Below are 21,396 nucleotides of genomic sequence, written 5' to 3' on the forward strand. Positions count from 1 at the left end.
GAACCTATCCTACCCATTGAGATTCAACAATTTCAAGCAATTTTAATTACCCGTTAGGCGAAATGTGTAGTCAATTGTTCACACAACCTTAAGGCCCTCTTTATACATGATTAAAATCTGTGCTATTCATTTTCATTAACAATTGGTTACTAAATTCCCCCTTTGATATTGATAATCAAAACTCCTCGATTTATTTTATGTTGCATAGCCTTTTACTTCTACAAAAGATGAGAACACTTATTTACTTCGTACTTGAATTCTTTACCATATCACTCCATCTGGAATCGATCCCAACTCATCGTTGGGTTTATACTTGTTAGCGACTGCCAATACTTTGAATCAGAAGAAATGTAGTTGAGCATTATCAGAAATGGTACCGCTACCGGGGAGTGGTGTTTAGAATTCTTTTATTGAAGTGTTTCTGTGAACTAATTTTGTTCTAGTAAAATTTTCTTATTTGTGTTTTTGTTGATTGCTCTAAACATGTGAAAAGATGACTGTGAACGGGAGCAATACAAGTTATGCTTGGGAATAATGACATCAGAAACTTGCATGATGTCAATGTGGATCAGTTGGGAAATGTCGGTGCTATTCGTTGCCTCTAACTGTGGACAATGCGGTGTTTCATGTGACCATCACTATGTTACAGTTGTTGCAGATGAAAGGTCTCTTTGGGGGACTTTCTCATGAGGACCCTCATGACCACATTCGCAATTTCATGGATGTGTGTGGACTGTTCTCCTTCAAGAATATCTCTCAAAATTCAATCCGGCTTTGTTTGTTTCCCTTTTCTCTAATAGGGAAGCAACGAAGTGGTTGACCAAACTACCAAGGGAATCTATCACTTCTTGGGAGGAGTTCATGAAATGTTGTATGAAAGATTCTTCCCTCCCTCGAAGATGGTTAAGTTGAGAGATAGTATTCAAAATTTTAAAAGAATTGATAGTGAACCTATTCATGAGAAGTGGTTGAGATTTCAAAAGATGGTTCTCCAATTCCCTACTCATGGATTGTCGGACAATGTGTTCTTGCAATATTTCTATTAGAGTCTTGACACTGTCAACAAGGGAGGGTTGCAAATTGGAGAGATAGAGATGGTGATAAAGATCATTATGTACCCCCCTCATGAACTTCCAAAGCCGAAGGAAGAAAAGGCTGACCCTAGAAACTTTTGGACCGAGGATATGCTTGCCCGCATCCTAAAAAAGGTGGAAGGAACGGATAAGGTACTCAAGGAGATGAAGGATGATGTCTCGTCTTAAATCAAACAGCGACCTTGCACTCGGTTTCCATAAAGCAACTTGAGACTCAAATGGGACAAATCTCGGCTCACTTAAATCTAAGACCAAAAGGGGGTCTTCCTAGTGATACCTTAGTTAACCCGAAGAATGAGGCCTGAAAGCATGGCCACATCGTGCCATGACGTTAAATAAGGTGCTTCTTGGGAGGCAACCCAAATTTTATTTTTTGTTATTTGAATAACATTTGTTGGATGCGCAGGTTGAAATTCGAATTTTGGAGGAGAAGCAATTTGGGCGAGCTCATAGCTTACTCAGTGAATTGCCGAGTGGCTCAACGAGCCCGATCAAGCTCACCTTTTGAACAAACTGAAGCGCTGATTTTCTGCCCAATTTGGCATGTTGAGATCCCTCGACAACTCACAGAGTGGATCGGCAATGTTAGTAAAACTCGCTAATCAGGGCGCGAACTGAAGAGCTGATTTTCTGCCCAATGCCTATTTTGTGCTCATAAATGATGTTAATTTGTTTATATGCAACAATGAAGCCTTAGGAACAAGTCAAAGACATTATGATGGGAAAAGAAGCGAAAAAGTTGGAAAAGCTAAAGAAAAGAAAGGCTGGAGCTTGCAAAAGCCACTCGGCGACGCGCCGAGTGAGCCTCCAGGTCGCCAAACTTTCCAGCGAAGTAGTCCATGGATCAAGCCAAATCGGCAAAAGAAAATTTACTTCGGCGACGCGCCGAATGGAACGACGATAGCGACTCAGCTCGCCAAATATTCTAGAACGTTTTGATGCAGAAGTCAAGCCAAAAGGCGAGAAGAGGGCCCATCGACAGATTGTCGAGTTGTTTGGCGATCCCGATTTATGTCGATGAGTGGACTCCGTGCTGAAATTCTTGGAAAGTTTTCTAAAACGTATAAATTAATTTTTGGAGAGAGAAAACACATAAAACATAGTTTTGGAGAGAGTTTTACATACTTTGACAATATTGAACAATTTGATAGAAGTTTTTGAGCTTGGATTTTAGGATTGAGGATTCTAGTCTTAATTTTGGCATTAGGCATCGTAGATTGTTGTCAATTCAGATGGATAATCTCTTCAATAATGATTTTCTACTTTTTTCTCTGATTGGGTAAACCCCATCTCCTTAGGGGTGTGACTATGTATTTGACTGCATATTAGCTCATGGGTATTAATTAATTGCTAGTTTTATTGTTGTTTCGAAATGGGTCCAATTGTTTATTCATGTTTTAATTAATGAACTGAAGTTGCAAATTCAGCACTCAATGCTAGCTGTCAAAAGTGGTTTAGAGTTAAGTAAATGATTGATAATTGTATGCTCATATGTCTTTACTACCCAGCTTGATAAAGTGGGTTATGTTAAGGAATTGGGTTTTTCATAATGCTTAGCTTGTTGAGGTTCGAAAGAACTCACTTTAAGCATAATAGCCGATTGAAAAATGGTTATTATAGCTAGAACCTATCCTACCCATTGAGATTCAACAATTTCAAGCAATTGTTAATTACCCATTAGGCGAAATGTGTAGTCGATTGTACACACACCCCTAAGTCCCTTTTTATACTTGATAAAAATTCGTGTTATTCGTTTCCCTTAACAATTGATTACTAAATTTTCCCCTTTGATATAGATAATTAAAAATGCTCGATTTACTTTATGTTGTGTAGCCTTTTACTTCTACAAAAGATTAGAACACTTCATTACTTCGTACTTGAATTCTTTACCGTATTACTCCCTGTGGGATCAACCCCAACTCATCGTTGTGTTTATACTTGTTAGCGACCGCCTACACTTTGAATCGGAAAAAGTGTAGTTGAGCGTTATCACTTCTACGGTTTTGACCTACTATCCTAGTCAACCATAGAAAAGTTTAGAAACCTTTTTATTTGGACCAGCTTTTGACGAGACTTGTCCACGGCTCGTAGGTCTTACTACGGCCCGTAGACACCAACCATAGAAACCAATCTTGACCCTTAAATTTTCACTAAGTCTGGGTCCACCTACGAGACCTATGTATGTGTCACGACCCGAGGTTACCCCCTAGATGTAACATGGCGTAGTTGACCCCGAAGGGGTCGCATACAAGACCTTAGCATAATCATACACATAATGTCATAAGAAATAATGCGGAAATTAAAACTTTTTCTTCAACAAACGAAGTCTTCTTTTTTTTCAAATAGAAAGGAGTCAAAACATTGTCTCATTGGCCATCTATACAATCGAATACTTAGACATATAGGGATACAACCCTTACATAGTTCTAAAATGAAATTAATAAAAGAAACTACTAAGATATCTACTAAGTAAGATGTTGGTCCCCGAACTTGAGGACTCATTAACTAGCTTGGAGGATCACCTATTCCAAGCCCTTTGAACCAAAACTACCATCTCCATGAACCAACCCCCTACATTGTACAAAACCTAGAAATATGGGTTAGCACAAAAATGTACTAAGTATGGTAGCCATGCACAAAACCATTAAAACATGCATGAAAAGGGACATTTCATTTGAAATCATGCTTTATGCCATTTTGAACATCATCTTTGAAATAGTTGGAGAATGCAACCAATAAGGCAACTCACATACATTTCATTATAACCTGAGAATTATCATTATAACAACAAGCATAGTCTCCAATATCAATATAATATACATCCCAATCTCACAATACATAGCCTCCAATTATACAAGGATACACGGTCAATTACCAAGACCATCACATCATGAAGTAATCATCACATAAGCAACCTCTAAAACACACTTGTGCAATGTATGGTAACTAACATGTAATTACAATGTACAACACAAATCCAATATCACATTCATACTCACTTAATGGTAAAGCCATTACCTTAGTAACCTCTAGGAAACACTTGTGCAATGTGGGGTTAGCATCCCATAATACCAACCCTACTAAGTACTCCTTTGAAGCTACCTTAGTGATACATTACATCTTTAGACTTCATTATACGCAATATTCACAAATTAAGGAAATAGTCATGTACATTACTCGAATACAAGGAAAGTCATGCATAACAGCTATCCATTCAATATACATACATGCATTCAAATCTCATCATAATGCAAAGGAACCATCCCATGACATCCTACTAAGTCTACTTGTGCAATGTGGAAGTGAAGTCTCATACCCCCACTCCTACTAAGTAAACTCACCAAGAAGTCATAGTATAGTTCATGTCTCATTCATTAACTTCATTATTATAGGGAAAAGTTGCCATAACCGACATAGACCATGAGAGCTACATGGAATCCGGTGTCATATAACCCCACACCGAAAGAAGGAGTTCTTACTTGACGAAGGTAGAACTAATTATATTTAGCTTCTAAGTGGATCCACTAGCTAAGTCCTATGTTTGGCACATAGTTATGGGATAGGGAGATTGCTACTAGAAACCCAACCTATTGCATTAGCGGAGGAGCTTCCATCTCATGAGTTTACTATAGATGACCCAACCTATTGCATTAGTGGAGGGGCCTTTTCTTCATCGTCCATATCCACTCAGTACTAAGCATTATTTTTCAATTATACATAATTACTATGGAATTGTATCTATATGTGTGAAGGCATACTTTACCCTCCATTCAATACAACTCACTAAATAGCTCATAAATTCATTTAAAGGTGAGAACTAACTTTCAACCTTAGAATCATCATTAGTATGTGAGTATAACTTTCACACTAAGATCATGTGTTCTCATGAGAATGGACTTTCAATCAACACAATAGGATCACCATGGTCATGTACATTTCATGCATAATAATGAGTAAAGGTGCATATGAGAACTATACTTCCAATTAACACCATTGATACATCATATTCATGTTTATGCATGGAGTGTGTGTGCGCATGATTGTCCTCACAACGGCACAACAACAACAACATTATCATCATAGACACCTCCCTTCTCAAGGGGGTTACAACATGTACATAATATCTCAACTCATGCACGATTCACATATATTGCATTTAAGGATCTTAGACCATGTAAATCAACATATCTAATATTCATTACAATAGACATGGATACATTCATCATAGCAACATCATCATGATCATAACATAACATTCGTATTCATATCGTATCATACTTAGTCATATCTAGGGTTGTAGGGGAGAGGGACCTTATCTCAACACTACAATACATATGGCAAGTAAGCACCTCCACCATAAATGGATCAACAATTAATAATTAGAATACTTGACAAGTAAGCACCCCCACCATAAGTGGATCAATCCATTCATATAAAATAACTTCACATAACATACCTTCATAGATTTCCCTTCAAGGCCAAGAGTCGAGATCAAGTCTAACATCTTAGATTTGGCACAATAGATAGAAGAACATCATAATCCAACAACATAACCATTATGATCATTTTCAAGGTAACTCATATCTACAAGATTCTATCATATTCCATTCATGTCCAGGTGATCTAAACTAAGACCATTCATCAAGAAATTCATCAACCCTAGAAGATCACATCTAACCCCTCAATTTGCCTCTTTCATGATATAACACTAGACCAAGTCAATGTCATCTTAGATTCATAAGGTAATCAAGAATACATGTAAAACTATACTTAGATCATGTAATTACATCATAAACAACTCTAATTCAATCAATTGAATCAACTTCTAACAACATTCATTGTGTAGAGAAAAACCATAGCTAGGGTTGGGGGAATACTCATGGATTCTTTAGATTTGAAGTTAAAACCATCTAGAATCAGTAGTATTACCAATAATAAACATAGTTCAATCTTTAAGAATAACTTAGAAAGGAATCCATGGGGTTGAGTTGAAACCCTAGCTTTTGAAGATTTCTAGAATTGAATTAAAAGCTTGGGCTCCATGGGTGATAGCTACCCATGGATGAAAACCACCATACTTTAGGTGTAGAAACCCACGAAAATCCTAAGAGAAAGCCACCATATTCAAGCCCCTAGGTTGGTTTCTTCATTGGTCTTCAATGGTTCTCTTGGAGAGAAGACTTTGGGAGAGAAAGGGAATTGGGTTTTGATTGGGGGTCTTAAGTTGAAGTGAATTAATGAATTAGTTTAGGGTCATATAAGTTTATATAAGTCATTAATTAACCACCTAATCGACCTCCCTTAACCTCCACTTAATTAACTAATCAATTAACTAACCCCTAACTCGAAACAAAACTACCAACACACAGCCCAACCTACGGACAACCCTCCACGGATCATAGACCAATCTACTGGTCGTGGTTGGCCTCCGTGGTTTGGGACTGTGGCTCTAAATACTGCAGGCCCAAGGAGAAACTAAGTATGGACTCACGAGGTCCATCCATGGACCATGGTATGGTCTATGGGGCCTGGTTTGCCTTCGTAGATCACCACCAAAAGAAACAGACCATGTTGTCCACGAAGCATTGGGGGACTATTTTGTGGTCCTCCTCAAGGACCCCTCGAGTGGTCTTTGGGGAGCCCGTACTTTTAACCCCTAAACATGTCCATCTAAGTATGAGAGTCACTTCTACAAGTTTTCACCCTCAAACAACACTCCAAACTTCAACGACAAGACCTCTTCAACTCACAAGTTCAAATGACTAGTTTCCGGACATTATAATCGTTTCTTGACGTTGGACCTCCAATCTCCTCAAACTAACTTCAAAAGCTATTTTTCATCATTTAAAAAAGTTTCCAACTATAAACTAACATGTGAGGCTCTAGTTCAACCTACTAGATTTAGTCAAGCCCTAGCTAGGTCTTACTAGGTTTTACGGGGTGTTACAATATGACTCGTACAAAGAATGATGGGTTGTCCTGGTGAACCGTAGAAAAAGGTACTAGGACTTGGTTTTTAAATTTTATTTCCTCTTTTTCTACGAGACTAGTCTACGATTCGTAGAAAGACCTACAAACCCTAGACTGGTCTTGTAGATCTAAACCTGTTGCTGCAATTTAATGCAGTATTTCCCTTCTTGAAATCCGGGGTGTTACACATTCGCCGACATAAGATTTGGATCATACCATTAAGGCATGTGATACAATCAAGATACACTAGCCAATGATTAAACACATTCATGATCAATAATAGCAACCCAACTAGGTTGGGGTCAAACACACAAGAAATATTGAAGAACTTTAAGATTATAGTATCGATATGGCTACCAAACTTATAAATGAATTCTATTCATTAAGATTGTAGAAAGATTGAAACTAAACTAAAATTGCAAAAACCAAATATGTAATAAGTAAATAGGATTGTAAAACTTATAAGATTATGTCCCCACAATGAATTGTTTTGCTGGTCGGTTATTATGCAACTACAATTACTTTGGATCACAAATATGCACTCAGTCTTCTGCACTATCACTCAATCTCTCGAGTGTCATGTATGATTTATCTACATATGAGACTTTCACAACTATATGAATAATTGACATAAAATCGACCAAATAAGCTAAGTAAATTCTATTATTCCGGATATAAATTCATCAAATGAGTATTAGCGTCTTGAGTTCATGCAAAACTTATTGTATCAAATTCTCACCCGCTCTTCTAAGTTTAAATACTAAGATATAATGATGTAGATTAATGATTGTAACTATTAACCTATTATGTAAGAATAGAAAGAAGTTTGGTGTCTTATAATCTTAGTAACATGCAACCACATGAATAGCTTTATAAACTCTACTATCTCATTAGGTTTCACAACCTCAATTATGATTAAACTACTCATTCTGAAAGTTAAAAAAAAATAAGAATATAAAGAGGAAGATTGTATAACTTATTATGAATATAGAAAGTTTGAAAGAAAATTGATAATCTTCTTTCTTGAACAAAATGAGAAAAACTTGTAAAAGATGATCAATGACAACAAACTACTAACTAGTCTACAACTAAAAAATTGTCGTTTCTCTTCAATTGAGACATAAAATGTCTATTTATAATGGTTCAAAGAATTAAAATTATAAAAATATTAAATTCATCCACTGACATACTTCAAGAATCAATCCATGATTGTCAAATGATATGCAATCTCATGTGGAGTTTGCTTGTGCCACCATTGATTGCCCCTTAGGCTTTGTTGGATTCGCCTCACACTATGTATCTTTGGGTCACAATTTTCTTTATAGTTCTTGTCCTTCTTCTCTAAGTACAGGTCGCTAATTGGTTTTACGACTCTCTTCCTCTTCACATTTTAATTAGTTCAGTAGGGTCCTAATTGATATTCTTTTTGATCTTTTTCACAATTCGTTCTACTATCTATCAACTAATATGTGGTATGGAATACGATCATAAATAATCAAAAACTAACATTTTATTGTGTTCTTCATCTTTTGGTCGTATTATCATCACAATCCTACAAAAAAATTAAACTAACATAAAAACATAAAAATATATGGTGAAACAAGTATAGAAGCAACATCAAATAATTCAAGGCACATCAACACTCCCAACATAACTCAAGCAAATAACACTAGACTCAACTATATAACTATGTCTAAGTAAAACAAATCAAGTTGCCTACAATAATTTCAAAAAGTTGATATTGTCATTCAATTTCTAAATAAGTTTTGACACATTTATTATCATAAGCTTTTCAAAAACATTCCAGTTTTGGCCTCTTTATTTTCACAACCTATTAAATAAAAATATTATTTCAAAAATATCTATGTATAATCTAAGCAAACACTATGAAATATGAGGGTGTGGGGGTGGCGAAGGTGGGAAATATGAGGGGTGAGGGTGGGATGAACTGTGTTGGAGGATGTGAAAGAGTTTAATGTCACTTTTGAAATTTGTTTCCACTATTTTTACCAAGAATTTTTTTCTTAATTTTAAGGAACTTTATTTAATAGAGAAAATATTTTAAAAAAAATTTGACCTACCAAAAATGAATATTTTATAAAATCCTTCTACATACTAAACATAAGGAGCTGTTAGACCATGAAATTTTTTCCCTTTTTTCTTGAGTTGTACTCCGAAAAATACATTTGCTTATAAAATCCAGAATTCAACCTTCAACTTCAAGTTGAGTTTCAGAATTTTCAAGAATTTAAAAACACAATAAAAATATATTTTCACTCTAAATCACTCGTAACAAAACAAAAATAATTTTAATTGTATTTCAATTTTCAAATATAATTTTTTTCTTTAAAAACAAAAATCTATTTTTTTTTCAAATTTCAAAAAGAAATGTGGTCAAACACTTACTTAAATTCAATTTTTTAAATCTTTTATTAATCGAGTTGGATCAGCCCACGTAGATGACCCAATTTTGAAAAGATTAGAAGTAGTAAAAAAAAAAAAAGAAAGAACAAAAAAGAGGTACTCTGAAAATATCAGGAATAGCAGTGAATCGAGCGGGAGTTGCGAGCGAGCAAGCGAGATCGGAAGATGTTGTCGGAACCACCGCCATTCCAAGAAGCTTCGCGTTGTGATGTCTGCAATTGCAGCTTCAATACTTTCCGGCGACGGGTACTCTTCGAGATTCTTTCTGATATTTTCATCTGTCACAACAGTTTGATCTGATGACTCAAGTTTTTTATACTTTTAGTACGTTCATTTCTGCATAGTAATTAATTTCGGAGTCTATGCTCGATGTTTTTGAAAGGTTCATTTCTCACCTTTTATTATGGTGGAATTAATTTGCATAAAATCTGAGTTATCGCTGCCTTTTCAACAGTAAGAGCTTTCTGACGCTGTGTTATGACTGATGAATGGGCTGAAGGAATGATTGTTATTGATTTCTACAGTTATCTTTCACGGAAAAGTTCTGTGATGTGCCTAATTAACCAGTTAATTAATACAGTTAATGAGTATTAACAGTCAGGTTGTCAAAAACATTTGAATTGTTTCCCAACCAAGAAAAAAGGATGGATGAACATGTTACAACCTGGGGATTTTACGAAAGGAATTGCAAGATATGAGCTAAGCTAACTATAGCAGTATTCTCATTGGTAACTCTGAAAATAAGCAACTCTGTTACATATAAGGAAGGTAAGACCTAGAGGAAAAGTGAAACAGAAGGAACTTAGGAGAAATGCAATAATTTCTTATTGAACTCTAATAACTAGTGGGTAAATTACTAACTCAACTCCCTTGTACACTTCTGGAAACATAGAGTACTACTCCCCCCAGCTGTCTGAATCATATCAGTACTCCCACATTAACAACACCCTTGCCCTCAAGGGTGAGGAACTTCATCCTTGCACAATCAAATGGAAACCAACTTAATCCTCCCATGTCAAACTTTATTAGCTCAATCAAACAACCAGGTCCAGTCCTGATAATGAAGCCACCACTGTTAAAAGTCAATTCATTTCAACCCAGGCAAACTTCTTTATGAGTTCTCCACTAGTAAGGTTATAAGATGTGAGAATTATTTGCAGAAGCTGCAACAACAGTTAAATAGGATCCCATTCTTAATACTTTGCACTGAACAGACTTGGCATATTTACCATCCAAATTCAAATCCTTCTCCTCGTTCATATCTTTCATAAAAGATTTCTTTATCATAATTTATATTTCTTTTATCTGGCGTGCTTGATATAAGAGCGTTGGTGTCAAGAAACATAACACACATAGAACAAAAGACGTGACCAAATGACCATGGAATTGTTGATGAGAAAGCAAGGACGTATAATTCATTGCAACTTGACTCATAGCAGCTTCTTTGGTTGTTGTAAGCCACAATAAGATGACAAATTTATCAGCCTTGACACAATTAAAGTTGTAATGCCCCGTATCTCTATGCCATGGTACAACTGGTCAAACACCGATGAATCTGTTCAACTTGGGAGGATAAGGTGGTAAGTGGCTAAATATATCAAGGAACCAATATAAATAGGTATTTGAAGTGTTAATGTAAGGTTATGGGTCAAGTGGAACCTTAGCACAAAAGTTCAAGTTGAAGGTTGCACTATGGTTAATGGTTGATTGTTTCAAATGATCTCGTGCATGGTCTAACTTCAAACAAGTGTATCTCCCAATATACATGGATTTAGAGGGTGTTCTACCATTAAATTAAAGTTCTATGAGTCTTCTTTCCAGCAAATCAAACTGTTTGTCAATCCAAGTTCAGAGTGAAAGGTTATGACCATTTTACTGCTGCGCAGACATGTGACCTCATTTGTCCATATGCGACCACAAGTTGGCACATTAGATTGCAAGTAGGCTTTTAAAATATGGTTGTCAATATAATAAAACACCGCAGAGCCAATTCCCTTGCTGTAAACTTTTTCTCCATTAGCAACTGAAATGTTGGCACTTGTCCCTGATTGTACTTGCATTCCCAAGTGTTATGCTGCTGTGTAATTGAAAAAATCGTGTGTGTTGCCCGAATCAACCAAATTCAGTAATGCTTGACCCTTCATTGGTGCCCGTAACTGCATTGTTATTGTGCGCTTCTGTCCCGTGATGGCATGCAAGGAAATTTCAGGCTCTTGCACATCTTTTTTTTTGATGACCATGGTGTTCGGGCCAGCTTTCGCACACCTCAACTTACTCCACGGGATATCTGTCACCTCCCACCAACAAAAGCTTCTAGGTAACTCCGTCCACCAAGGCTAGGACAGATGGGAAGAATCACCTAGTGTGTCACCTCCCACCAGCAACAGGTATCAGGTAACTTTGTCCACCAAGTGTAGGACAAATGGGAAGAATCACCTAGTGTATTTTGTCTCACTGAGTTTTGAACCAGAGACCTCAGGATTCTCAACCACTTCATTGACCACTAGGCCACACCCTTGGGTGCCTCTTGCACATCTTTATGGTCAGGATTTTCATCATCTGGTTCAGCAAGTTCCAATTAAAACAATTTCTTACATTGATACCCAGTTGAATACAATTCATCATAATTATAATACAATCCCTTTGCCCTTCTCTCTGCTATTTCAGCCCTTGTCATTTTCTTATAAAAGGAGTAGATGTACGTAATAATTTTGGTTCAGTAATCCCACTTAGTGGGTTGTTGCCCTTCGGAGTTGGAATTGTTTGAAGTTGCAGTAGTATTGAAATAGCCTTGAGTCCCTCACCAGGTCTCGTTTCAAGAAGATGTTGCCTGCATTACCTTCTCGAAGCTATATTCATGTCATGAACCAAATCTGGCGGACTATGCATCTCAATATCAAGCTGAATGAAATCAATCAGGTCGGCAGTGAACAGACTAACTTGCTGGTCTATGCAAACATACTCGCTGCCTTGGATAGCCGTTTTCGAAATTGGCGCTGAAATTCTTCAATTGAGCACATTTGCTTCAAGTCAACCAGATTACCTAATGGATTACTTCCCGGTGGAGGGCCAAACCTGAGAGTACAATATTTCTTGAACTCCAACCAGTCAAGTTAGTGATACTTTCTAATTGATGATGCCATAACTGTGCCTCACCTAGAAGATAGAATGCTGTCAATCCCACCTTATACGCTTCATCTGTTCTCTGATTTGAGAAAAAATTTCACACAACGGTGTAGCCAAATCAATGGGTCATCGGATCCATCAAAAGTAGGGAAATCCAGTTCTGTGTATCATGATACCACACTATTTCCTACGAATTAATTGAATTGTTTTTCTGGTCTGTAGGGATAGTAACCTATATTGCTACTCACTCCCGCATAAGAATCTCTTCCTTGGTTTTTGCTTATCTCAATAATAAACTCCTGCAATTGTAACGATAACTGTTGCAATTGAGCAATCATTCCCAATTCAGATTGTGTCATTGCTTCTGTGATTCACACTTAATTGGCAGCCTGCACCTCAACTCTTCAAGTTTGCTTTGATTGCCCATGGTGTTTGGTTCTGATACCAAGTTGTTATGGCCACACACTACGGATTTTGCTACTGGGCGATTCACTGGAAAGTCTGTGCTTAATAGATTCTTCTCCTTGTTTCTATTCTATGAGCACCTATTTTGATAAAACAAATAAGCTCGTTAAATCAGAGCCTATAACCTTAGGACTTGTTAGAGAGAGTTCCAGAGCTCTTGTTCTTTTGATGTAGAGTCCCTGTGTTTCTTTTATTCCTTCTGCATCTTTAAATAAAGACCCTTATTACAAGATATTAAGGAAAACTAGGATCAACTAGCATAGAAAATCAATTCATAAAAGAATTCTACTGAAAAAACTAAACCACCCACAAAAATTTGCAATTTGCATCTGATCTATTTATCCTCTCTTAACGTTTCTATCTTTATCATCTTGAGGGCCCCACCTTGCATGAGCATTGCCCATGTATGACTCTATAACAAGTATCCATGGTGATGTGATTTTTTTTCATTTGACAAGTTGGACCTACATGAAAAACTCATATTCCACCAAACCCGTGAGATCCTGATCTAACTATAGGACTGCATTTCCATGTCTTGATATCACCTATTTTCTGTTCCATGCCTTAGCAGATTAGTAGGCTACAAATGAAGAAAGTAATCCAGTCTATTATAAGAAAAGAGAGAATTGCCATGGATGCTGGGACATATCTCTGCTTACAGCTGTGTTAATATTTGTTACTTGATTATATGTTGTTTCCCTTGTGGATGCATGAGCTTAGTCACAAGATTTAAAATGTATTGCATATCAAGTTCTCTGGTTTGTGATTGGACTAGGTACTTTTTTCTTTTGATGATGCCTGTCTTTCTGTTCCTTTTAGACCTAATAATTTCGTTTTTAACTCGTGTTGTCTGTATTGTTTATCACCTGTTCAATTAACCTGCAGGGACTGAGCAAGGTTTCCGCTATTATTTTAAATTAGTTCCGGATGTTTTGCTTACTTTCTAATCCAAAAAAAAAAAAAACGTAAAAAATAGTTCCAAATATTGTATCTGACATTCTTCATCCTCTTTTGTAGCACCATTGCAGATGTTGCGGCCGAACATTATGTGCTGAACATTCAGCAAATCAGATGGTCAGTTCTATTTGTTTCATGTCTCTTTCCTTAAGCATCTTTTATGCATTTTGTTAGCTTACCTTTTGTGCTTATACCCAAATCTTTTCAGGCCTTGCCACAATTTGGTCTTCACTCAAATGTTAGAGTTTGTGGAGATTGTTTTAATAACTCCTCTCGGTAAATTTCTGCCATTATTATCAATGTAATATCGTATACTTCTCAATATTGATGGCAAAAATGCTTTTTATTTTACCCCAAATTCTAAAGTCAGAGACGCTGTCATAGAGTTATGAGGAATTTATTCTTGGAATTCCATCTTCTCTCTCACCCTATTCAATCATAACCTCCAATTTTTCAGTCATTAAGAATCTTTTTTTTTTATGACAAGGGAAACCCGCAGCCGCTACCCTTTGGGTGCGCACAAGGTAAGTCATTAAGAATCTTTTATCTAGGAAGTAATATTATACTCTTATTAGCTCATGGGTGATTGGCGACTAGTACATGAAAGACTAAAAATCTGTCATCAAGCAGGAAACACTTACTTTAATAAATAAACACTATTCTCAAAACTAAAATAATAATAAATAAAAACCCTTAAAAATGTTGAAGCTCTTATTGGCGCGTCATTTTTGAGAATAGAAGCTAGAGAGTAGCATCCACCCTTACTTGTTAAAGAATGTAAGGAGTTGGAAACAGTCTGAAGAGTTGCTTGTGATACCATCTGTTAAGCACTTGGATTCAGGACTTAACAGAAATGGGAAAGTTTTGAAAAGTAGTCAGTCTTGGCTCTGTTTGGTGTATTCATTGATCCAAGGATCATCATATTTCAGTACTGCAATATGTTGGAAGGGTATGATTGTTTCATCTTTGAGGTTTGAGGCCAGAGATTTAGTGCCCGTTTGGATTTACTTATTTTTAGGTGCTTTTGACTTTTAAGCATTTTTAAAGTTTTGGAGGTGTTTGGAAAGGTTAAAGAGTGCTTCTAAGCATTCACTTTTAGGCCAAAAAGTTTAAAAATAAGTCAAAAGTCAAATGTAGGGTATCATCTACGTATGACTTTTAGCTTTTGACTTATAAGTTACTTTTCATAAGCCCATCCAAACAGGCCCTTGTTCATTTATACCTCCCTTAAGATCTTTGATAAGATTGAAAGGCTATTCTGATATATCTGTGTTGATAGTCTGAAGAGAAAATTATCTGCCTATATACATCGTGCTTCTTTTCAATTTATACATCATTTAACAGAATTGCTAATTACTATCTTTACATCTTTTTACTAATCTGATTCTTAGTAGACCCATTGGAGATGGCGTGATAGCTTCTGCCAGTGAAGTCAATGCCCTGAAAGATTCATTTTCAGCTTTAGATGTCGGTGCCGTTGCAGATATCAAAACTGAAGACACTGTCAAGCAGACTCCTACTGTAGGCATCACAGACTGCAAATGTGGGATGCCTTTGTGTATATGTCAAGTGTCAGCTACACCAACAACATCCACGGCTTCACAGGAAAGGACATATTTACTGGCCTTCAAATGCTTTTGAGCAAATGACAATCCCTTATATTTTCTTTTTGATTCCAGCAGGGAAATATTATGCCAAATCCAATTGTAAATATAAATCCAAAACCAAAGAAGGAAAATAAAATTCCAACAAGTAGAGCTTCGACATCAGACAACAAGCAAGGGTATGTAACTGATGTATCTAGTTGTCCTTTTGGAGAAATAGGCCCAGTCTATTTTCTTCAAAGACAGACTTTCTTTTCTTATGGCCGTTGTAACTTTTATGGGATTGAGTCAAGGTTATGTTATTAGTCTTGGAAGCATTGTCTTTAACTATGTCATCGGAACAACACTCACCAGGGAATGATTGAAATACAGACCCAATTGATAAAGACGTGTGTATGTCAAAGGAAGACAATAGGTCTAATAAGATGGTATATAACTACCTTCCATAAAGGAACCTAATACCTATGTATCAGACACTAGGAAAACACAAATAGACCTGAGTTTTGACCGTCTCAATGTGCTTAATTCTTCTATTCTAATCTTTGAAAGGCAAGGAACCATGGTCTTCGATATTTCCGCACCTACTGATTGCACAACCTACAGGTTGAACATTCAACTTAATACTTAGCAGGGCATTCATGGACAAAGGGGTAATATATTTCATTTAAAAATTAAAATACTCTTCACGAGAAAACATTAGCAGCATTTTTATTTGAGTTGTGTTACCTCTTTTATGGACTTTCATTGTTGGCCTCCAGGTTAATTTAGGATGTAGTTGATGTTATTATCTTCAATAACTCAAGTCTTGATTGACTAATATTAGAATCCTTGTTTTGGCGGAATTCAAATATTTGGGTTATTATATTTGGAAATTGTATGTGCTTGGGATGACATTTTGGATACTACAGGTGATCTAGCTTGTATTTAACCTCACACACACACACACACACACACACACATATATATATATATATATAAATTATCTTTTGACTCTAAATTTCTTCTCAATAACTCAGAGAGCTTGTTTGGTTCAAGGAATTGATAAAACAGGTAGGTCTGATATAATTCAAGATGCAATATAATAAATTGAATCACAACCAAGGATATGATTAATAAATAGAAAGAGAGTGTGAAGAGATTCAGAAGAAAGAAAGGATAATCTAGCTTTAAAAGATATTTAATTACTAGAATAAATCCAAGGGGGGAAAGAGAAATTGAACTCATACAAGCGGATGCTTACAAAAGCGATCAAGAGGGTTCATTTGGAGAGATAAGAGGATTTTCTTTAATACTCACAAAGGAGCCTAAACACCAAATGCTATTCAAAAGCTAGCTAACGCTATTGTGAAAGACAGACTATTTATGCTAGTTTTGCAAAAATAACTATATTACAAAAATGACCAAATTAATAATATAAACACTTGAGTATATTAGTGGCCTTTTGAAGTCTTCCTTCCATGCTTTCTTTAAGTCCTCCAAGCTCATGATGGTTGGAAGATTGCCCCAAAGTTCTTGATGACCTTTGTGGTTGTCATTATTTCCCTCAGAAATCCATTTGAGCATGTTATGATCTTTAAAAGCTCTTTTAATAATTTAATGAATCTAAAACAACAATCTAAAGGGGTCTCGGGAAAGGGACTTGTCACTGCCCAAATTATCGTGATTGACACCCACACTAACACTCTGGTGGGCAAACCATATCTTACCAACTAGACCATGCCATAACCGTACATCTAGACGCATTTAAGACATGAAATAAGAGTTCTCAAGTATAAATGAGATAAAGTGTGAATATCTAACTATTACAATCCCCAAGATTCAAAAGTCACTGTGCAAGGACTCTTACTAACAATATCTAAGAATATAAAAACTAATCAATAAAACAATGTCTAGAATGAAATAGACATTTGTCCCAAAAAGATCTATGGCTGCCTAGATAGGAGTAACTCGCCCTCAGATTGGTCAACTGGTTGCGCTAGATACGAGGTCGCATAAAAGATTCTTCAGTCACAGTTTGCACTCAAAGAAAAGTGCAGGAGTAGCATCGGTACAAACACTGTATTGGCAGGCAATCTAGGCCGACTCAGATTAGTAACAAGTATATATTATAAGCCAAGTAAACCAAGTAGGGAGGTACAACAACACGTAATTAATTAACTTAGCAATTCAAGCAGTCAACAGCAGCCAGGTAATAACCCCATTCCTGACATGTCAATGTCAAACAACCACTGGACATATAAGTCACCGAAAATAGACATAATAGTCACCACAAACTCTGCAAATATAAAGCAGTCACACACAATCATGAAATTATAACCACACTGATTTGCAGTTGTTAAGTCTCTATATATCATCAGTCTCACTCTGTTTCATATACTAAACTCACCGCTGTCACTCATCGGTACACACTTGCTAAAGAGACTTTAATCTTGCCCAACTAGTCATGATTTGTTTTTTGAATTATTCAGTTTTTTTGGTTGTAAATTTTCTATTAAAAACCCTTCTATGCTCTATAAGATTATTAAGAGACAATTTTCAGTCAATCTTTTTGATGCCTCATCTTTTTTCTAGAAAAAACAACTGATCCCCTGAGTCGATTACTTCAAATGATTTATCGCCTGTAATGAAGAAGATTTGGTCTTCAATATGAACTGAAAAGAGCTATCACTTGGAATTTTTTTTCTTGTTGTAGCATATTTCAAAGAGAGAAAAAGTATGGGCACTTTTCCCAAGTCAGAGATTATGACAGGAGTTTAGATGTTTAGAATTTAATGAATTCTAAAGTGTCTTTTTGATACTAGATATGAAAAGGTTCAAAAAGTGTAGTAAACATATCCTTTTTGAGAATGTGGAAATAAATATACACGAACAGATGGTGGGAGTAATGGTAGATATATATATTAATTCTAATTGCATATTGTAGGCATGCATATTCTTTTAGTGAACTTGCATGAAGATTGGCAAAATAAAGTAAAATGGTTAGCATAACGGTATTATTGTAACTTGTGAAATCAAACCGAGGCCACATTGGTCTTTTATACACTTATACGATGAGGATTTTTCCCTTGATAGTTTATTCCACCTTCCCTCATGGTTAAATAGTGTCATATTCTTGAGGGTCAAGATCACTGTATGAGTTATTCCATTTTATAATAGAACTCCAAAGAGTCTGATGAGCATTCTCTATAGAGTGAATTGTGTATAAGCCCCAGAAAATTCTCCTAAATCTAGAGAAAATTTCAAATATGAATTGAAAAACATGTTACTATCAACAATTTATTTCCTTCCTCCTATTTGAGACTCCCAGCAACATACCGAGTGTATCCCACAAGTGGTGTCTGGGAAGGGTATGTATGTCATATGCATACCGTACCCCTACCTTTTGAGACTGTAAACAATAGAAATTGTTTTCTGTTCAACTTTGTTATTTTCTATTTCAATCAGACAAGAGGAAGGAGAATTTAATGTCCGACTTCCCCTTTGAATTTTCCCACATTCACTTTCTTGTTCTCCTGCTCAGCTGCTCCTACTTTTGACGTTAAGTGTTAGTTTATAAGATGTTTTCTTCAAAATCCATAACCTTTCTTGTTCTCTTGTTCTTTTGACGCTAAGTGTTAGTTTATAAGATGTTTTCTTCCAAATCCATAACCTTTGGTGCTCTCCCATTTGTTACCTGCTTAGGCATTAGGAATTTAATCACAGAACTAATTAAGCATATACTTTGCAGTACAACTTTCAATGTTGGTCCAGCTACCAGCTGCAATATGGAGACAATGACAGTGGATTATGAAGTCAGTGGCGAGGTATAGTGCTTTACCTTGCTTTTCCAGTGGTAACCTTGAATTTACTCAAGGGGAATAGATGTACAGATAGATGAAGTAGGTTGGTTCTGGGAAAACTGAATGATTGTAGGAAGGTGTAGTTGAAGAAGCAGGGAAGCACAAAATCGGATACCCCGTTATTTCAAAGAGTTTTGAAGCCAAATGATTCATCAGTCATTTAGTTACATGGAACACAAGGTAACTGTATAAAGATAGAAAACAATTGGCGAAAGGGCCCCTAAAGAGTAAAAAGGTTTATTAGGGAATTACTGGTGTAAACTGTACCTTAACGTTGCTAGATTGTAACCAGTAAGATCACGTGGTTGAGCTGTTGAGGAAGTTGATATTTTTTCTATCCTTTGTGCAGGGTTTAAGGGAAGCAATAAAAAATGGTGATGTCGGCGCTGCAAAGAAGCTCCTAAGTCAGGTATTTATGTAGACTTTCTTTCTCTTGTAATTCAATAAGGCATTTGTCAGTCTTAGTTGCGACATTTGATCTCAATTTTCTCAGGGAGTTGATGCAAATTACCTTGACAAGCAAGGATCATCATTGCTGCATCTGGTACTCTTATCTCATGCTCAACTACATAATTGTACAATTAGCATATAATTCTCTACTTACAGGGTGACAATTATAAGTAGCATTGTCTGATGTAGGCAGCGGTGTTCAATCGAACAGAAATAGCATTTGCACTCATGGAGAGTGGATCAAGTTTGTACTGCAAAAATTCACAAGGTAAAATATATCTCAAGGATAGAACCTTTTCAGTTTAATTGGATCTGCAAATAGCATCCAAATGACAATACCCTTTTTGAGGCCTCATAACTAAGTAATAGGATATTTCTACATTTGTTAAAGATAGCATAAATTTAAACCAATATTCTCCTCCTGCTGAAAGGGTAGTCTACTTTATCATACAGTTTTTTGTGTGCTTGCAAATATTCTGGTTTTTCTTTTTTTCCTTCTTTTTTGTGCTGACTGACACATCTCCTGAGAGTTAGCTAGTCCATCCCTAGTTGGCAAACAGGTTCAACACTTAGGGATGCAAATATTCTGGACCTTGTCAATCTAAAAATCCTTTAGTGCATCTATTTTAGTCATTTTGGATGATGATCATTTTATCTATTGGTGTTGATTTTGTATAAGGTGAGACACCATTGGATTGTGCTCCTGCCACATTGCAATTCAAAATGAAAAAGAAGATGGAAGAGAGTGGGCAGTAACGTTTCATCCGAAAGTAACACTTCTCTAAATCAGGCTTCAAGGATATTACAGTTTCAGAGAATGGTGATCTAGAACCTATTGTTTTGACATATATTTGTACCCCCTAGTAAACGGCTACAAGAGGATGTCTGCAGTTTCAAAGAAATAATCAGGTCCTATTAATGTGTCACAAATTTGTATCAGATCAAGATTTGCTATTTTTCCATTTCTTTTTCTTTTCGTGTTTTTGCCTTCTCTCTATTCGCAATAATGTATTTCAAGATGAAAAACAAGTACAGGGATAAACCACAGGCTTGTGGTTATTTCATGAATAAACACTTGGATTTTTAGTTTCAAGCATCTATGAGTTTTCCCTTTTAACAAATTTTAATTGTCTAGATCTATGACAGTATAAGAGGCTACCAAAACTACAGATATCAACAGAAAAGAAAGAAAGCATAACACCAACATAAGAGAGCTCCATGCTATCTAAAGTTGGATAAATATGCTTTTTGCCTTCTTTCTATGTGCAATTATGTATTTCAATGGTTGCAAGATGAAAAAAAGTACAGGTATAGATCACAGGCATTGTGGTTATTTCATGGAGGGAAAAAACTCAAATATTCCATTAGACTTTGAGAGATGGCTCATTTATGTCATCTTTTAATGGTTGTGCTCATCTATGCTATTGTCATTTACTTCCTCCATTTGTATTCGTTGTCTTACTTTTC

The 21,396-nt window shown here is 36.1% G+C and overlaps 1 protein-coding gene across 1 annotated transcript; it reads left to right on the top strand.

Moving 5' to 3' along the window:
• The first annotated feature begins 9,576 nt into the window (after positions 1–9,576).
• Positions 9,577–21,022, top strand: LOC125833308 (uncharacterized). The gene is made up of 10 exons (XM_049512449.1): positions 9,577–9,734; positions 14,097–14,153; positions 14,245–14,312; positions 15,428–15,637; positions 15,715–15,819; positions 19,368–19,443; positions 19,829–19,888; positions 19,973–20,023; positions 20,119–20,197; positions 20,609–21,022. Exons 1-10 carry the CDS (start codon positions 9,654–9,656, stop codon positions 20,683–20,685), a joined length of 864 nt encoding a protein of 287 aa, XP_049368406.1. The 5' UTR covers positions 9,577–9,653; the 3' UTR covers positions 20,686–21,022.
• The last annotated feature ends 374 nt before the right edge of the window (positions 21,023–21,396 follow it).

The sequence above is a fragment of the Solanum verrucosum genome, unplaced genomic scaffold (assembly GCF_900185275.1).
Source record: "Solanum verrucosum unplaced genomic scaffold, falcon-dt-bn FXZP01000274.1, whole genome shotgun sequence".
In the NCBI taxonomy this organism is placed as follows: domain Eukaryota; kingdom Viridiplantae; phylum Streptophyta; class Magnoliopsida; order Solanales; family Solanaceae; genus Solanum; species Solanum verrucosum.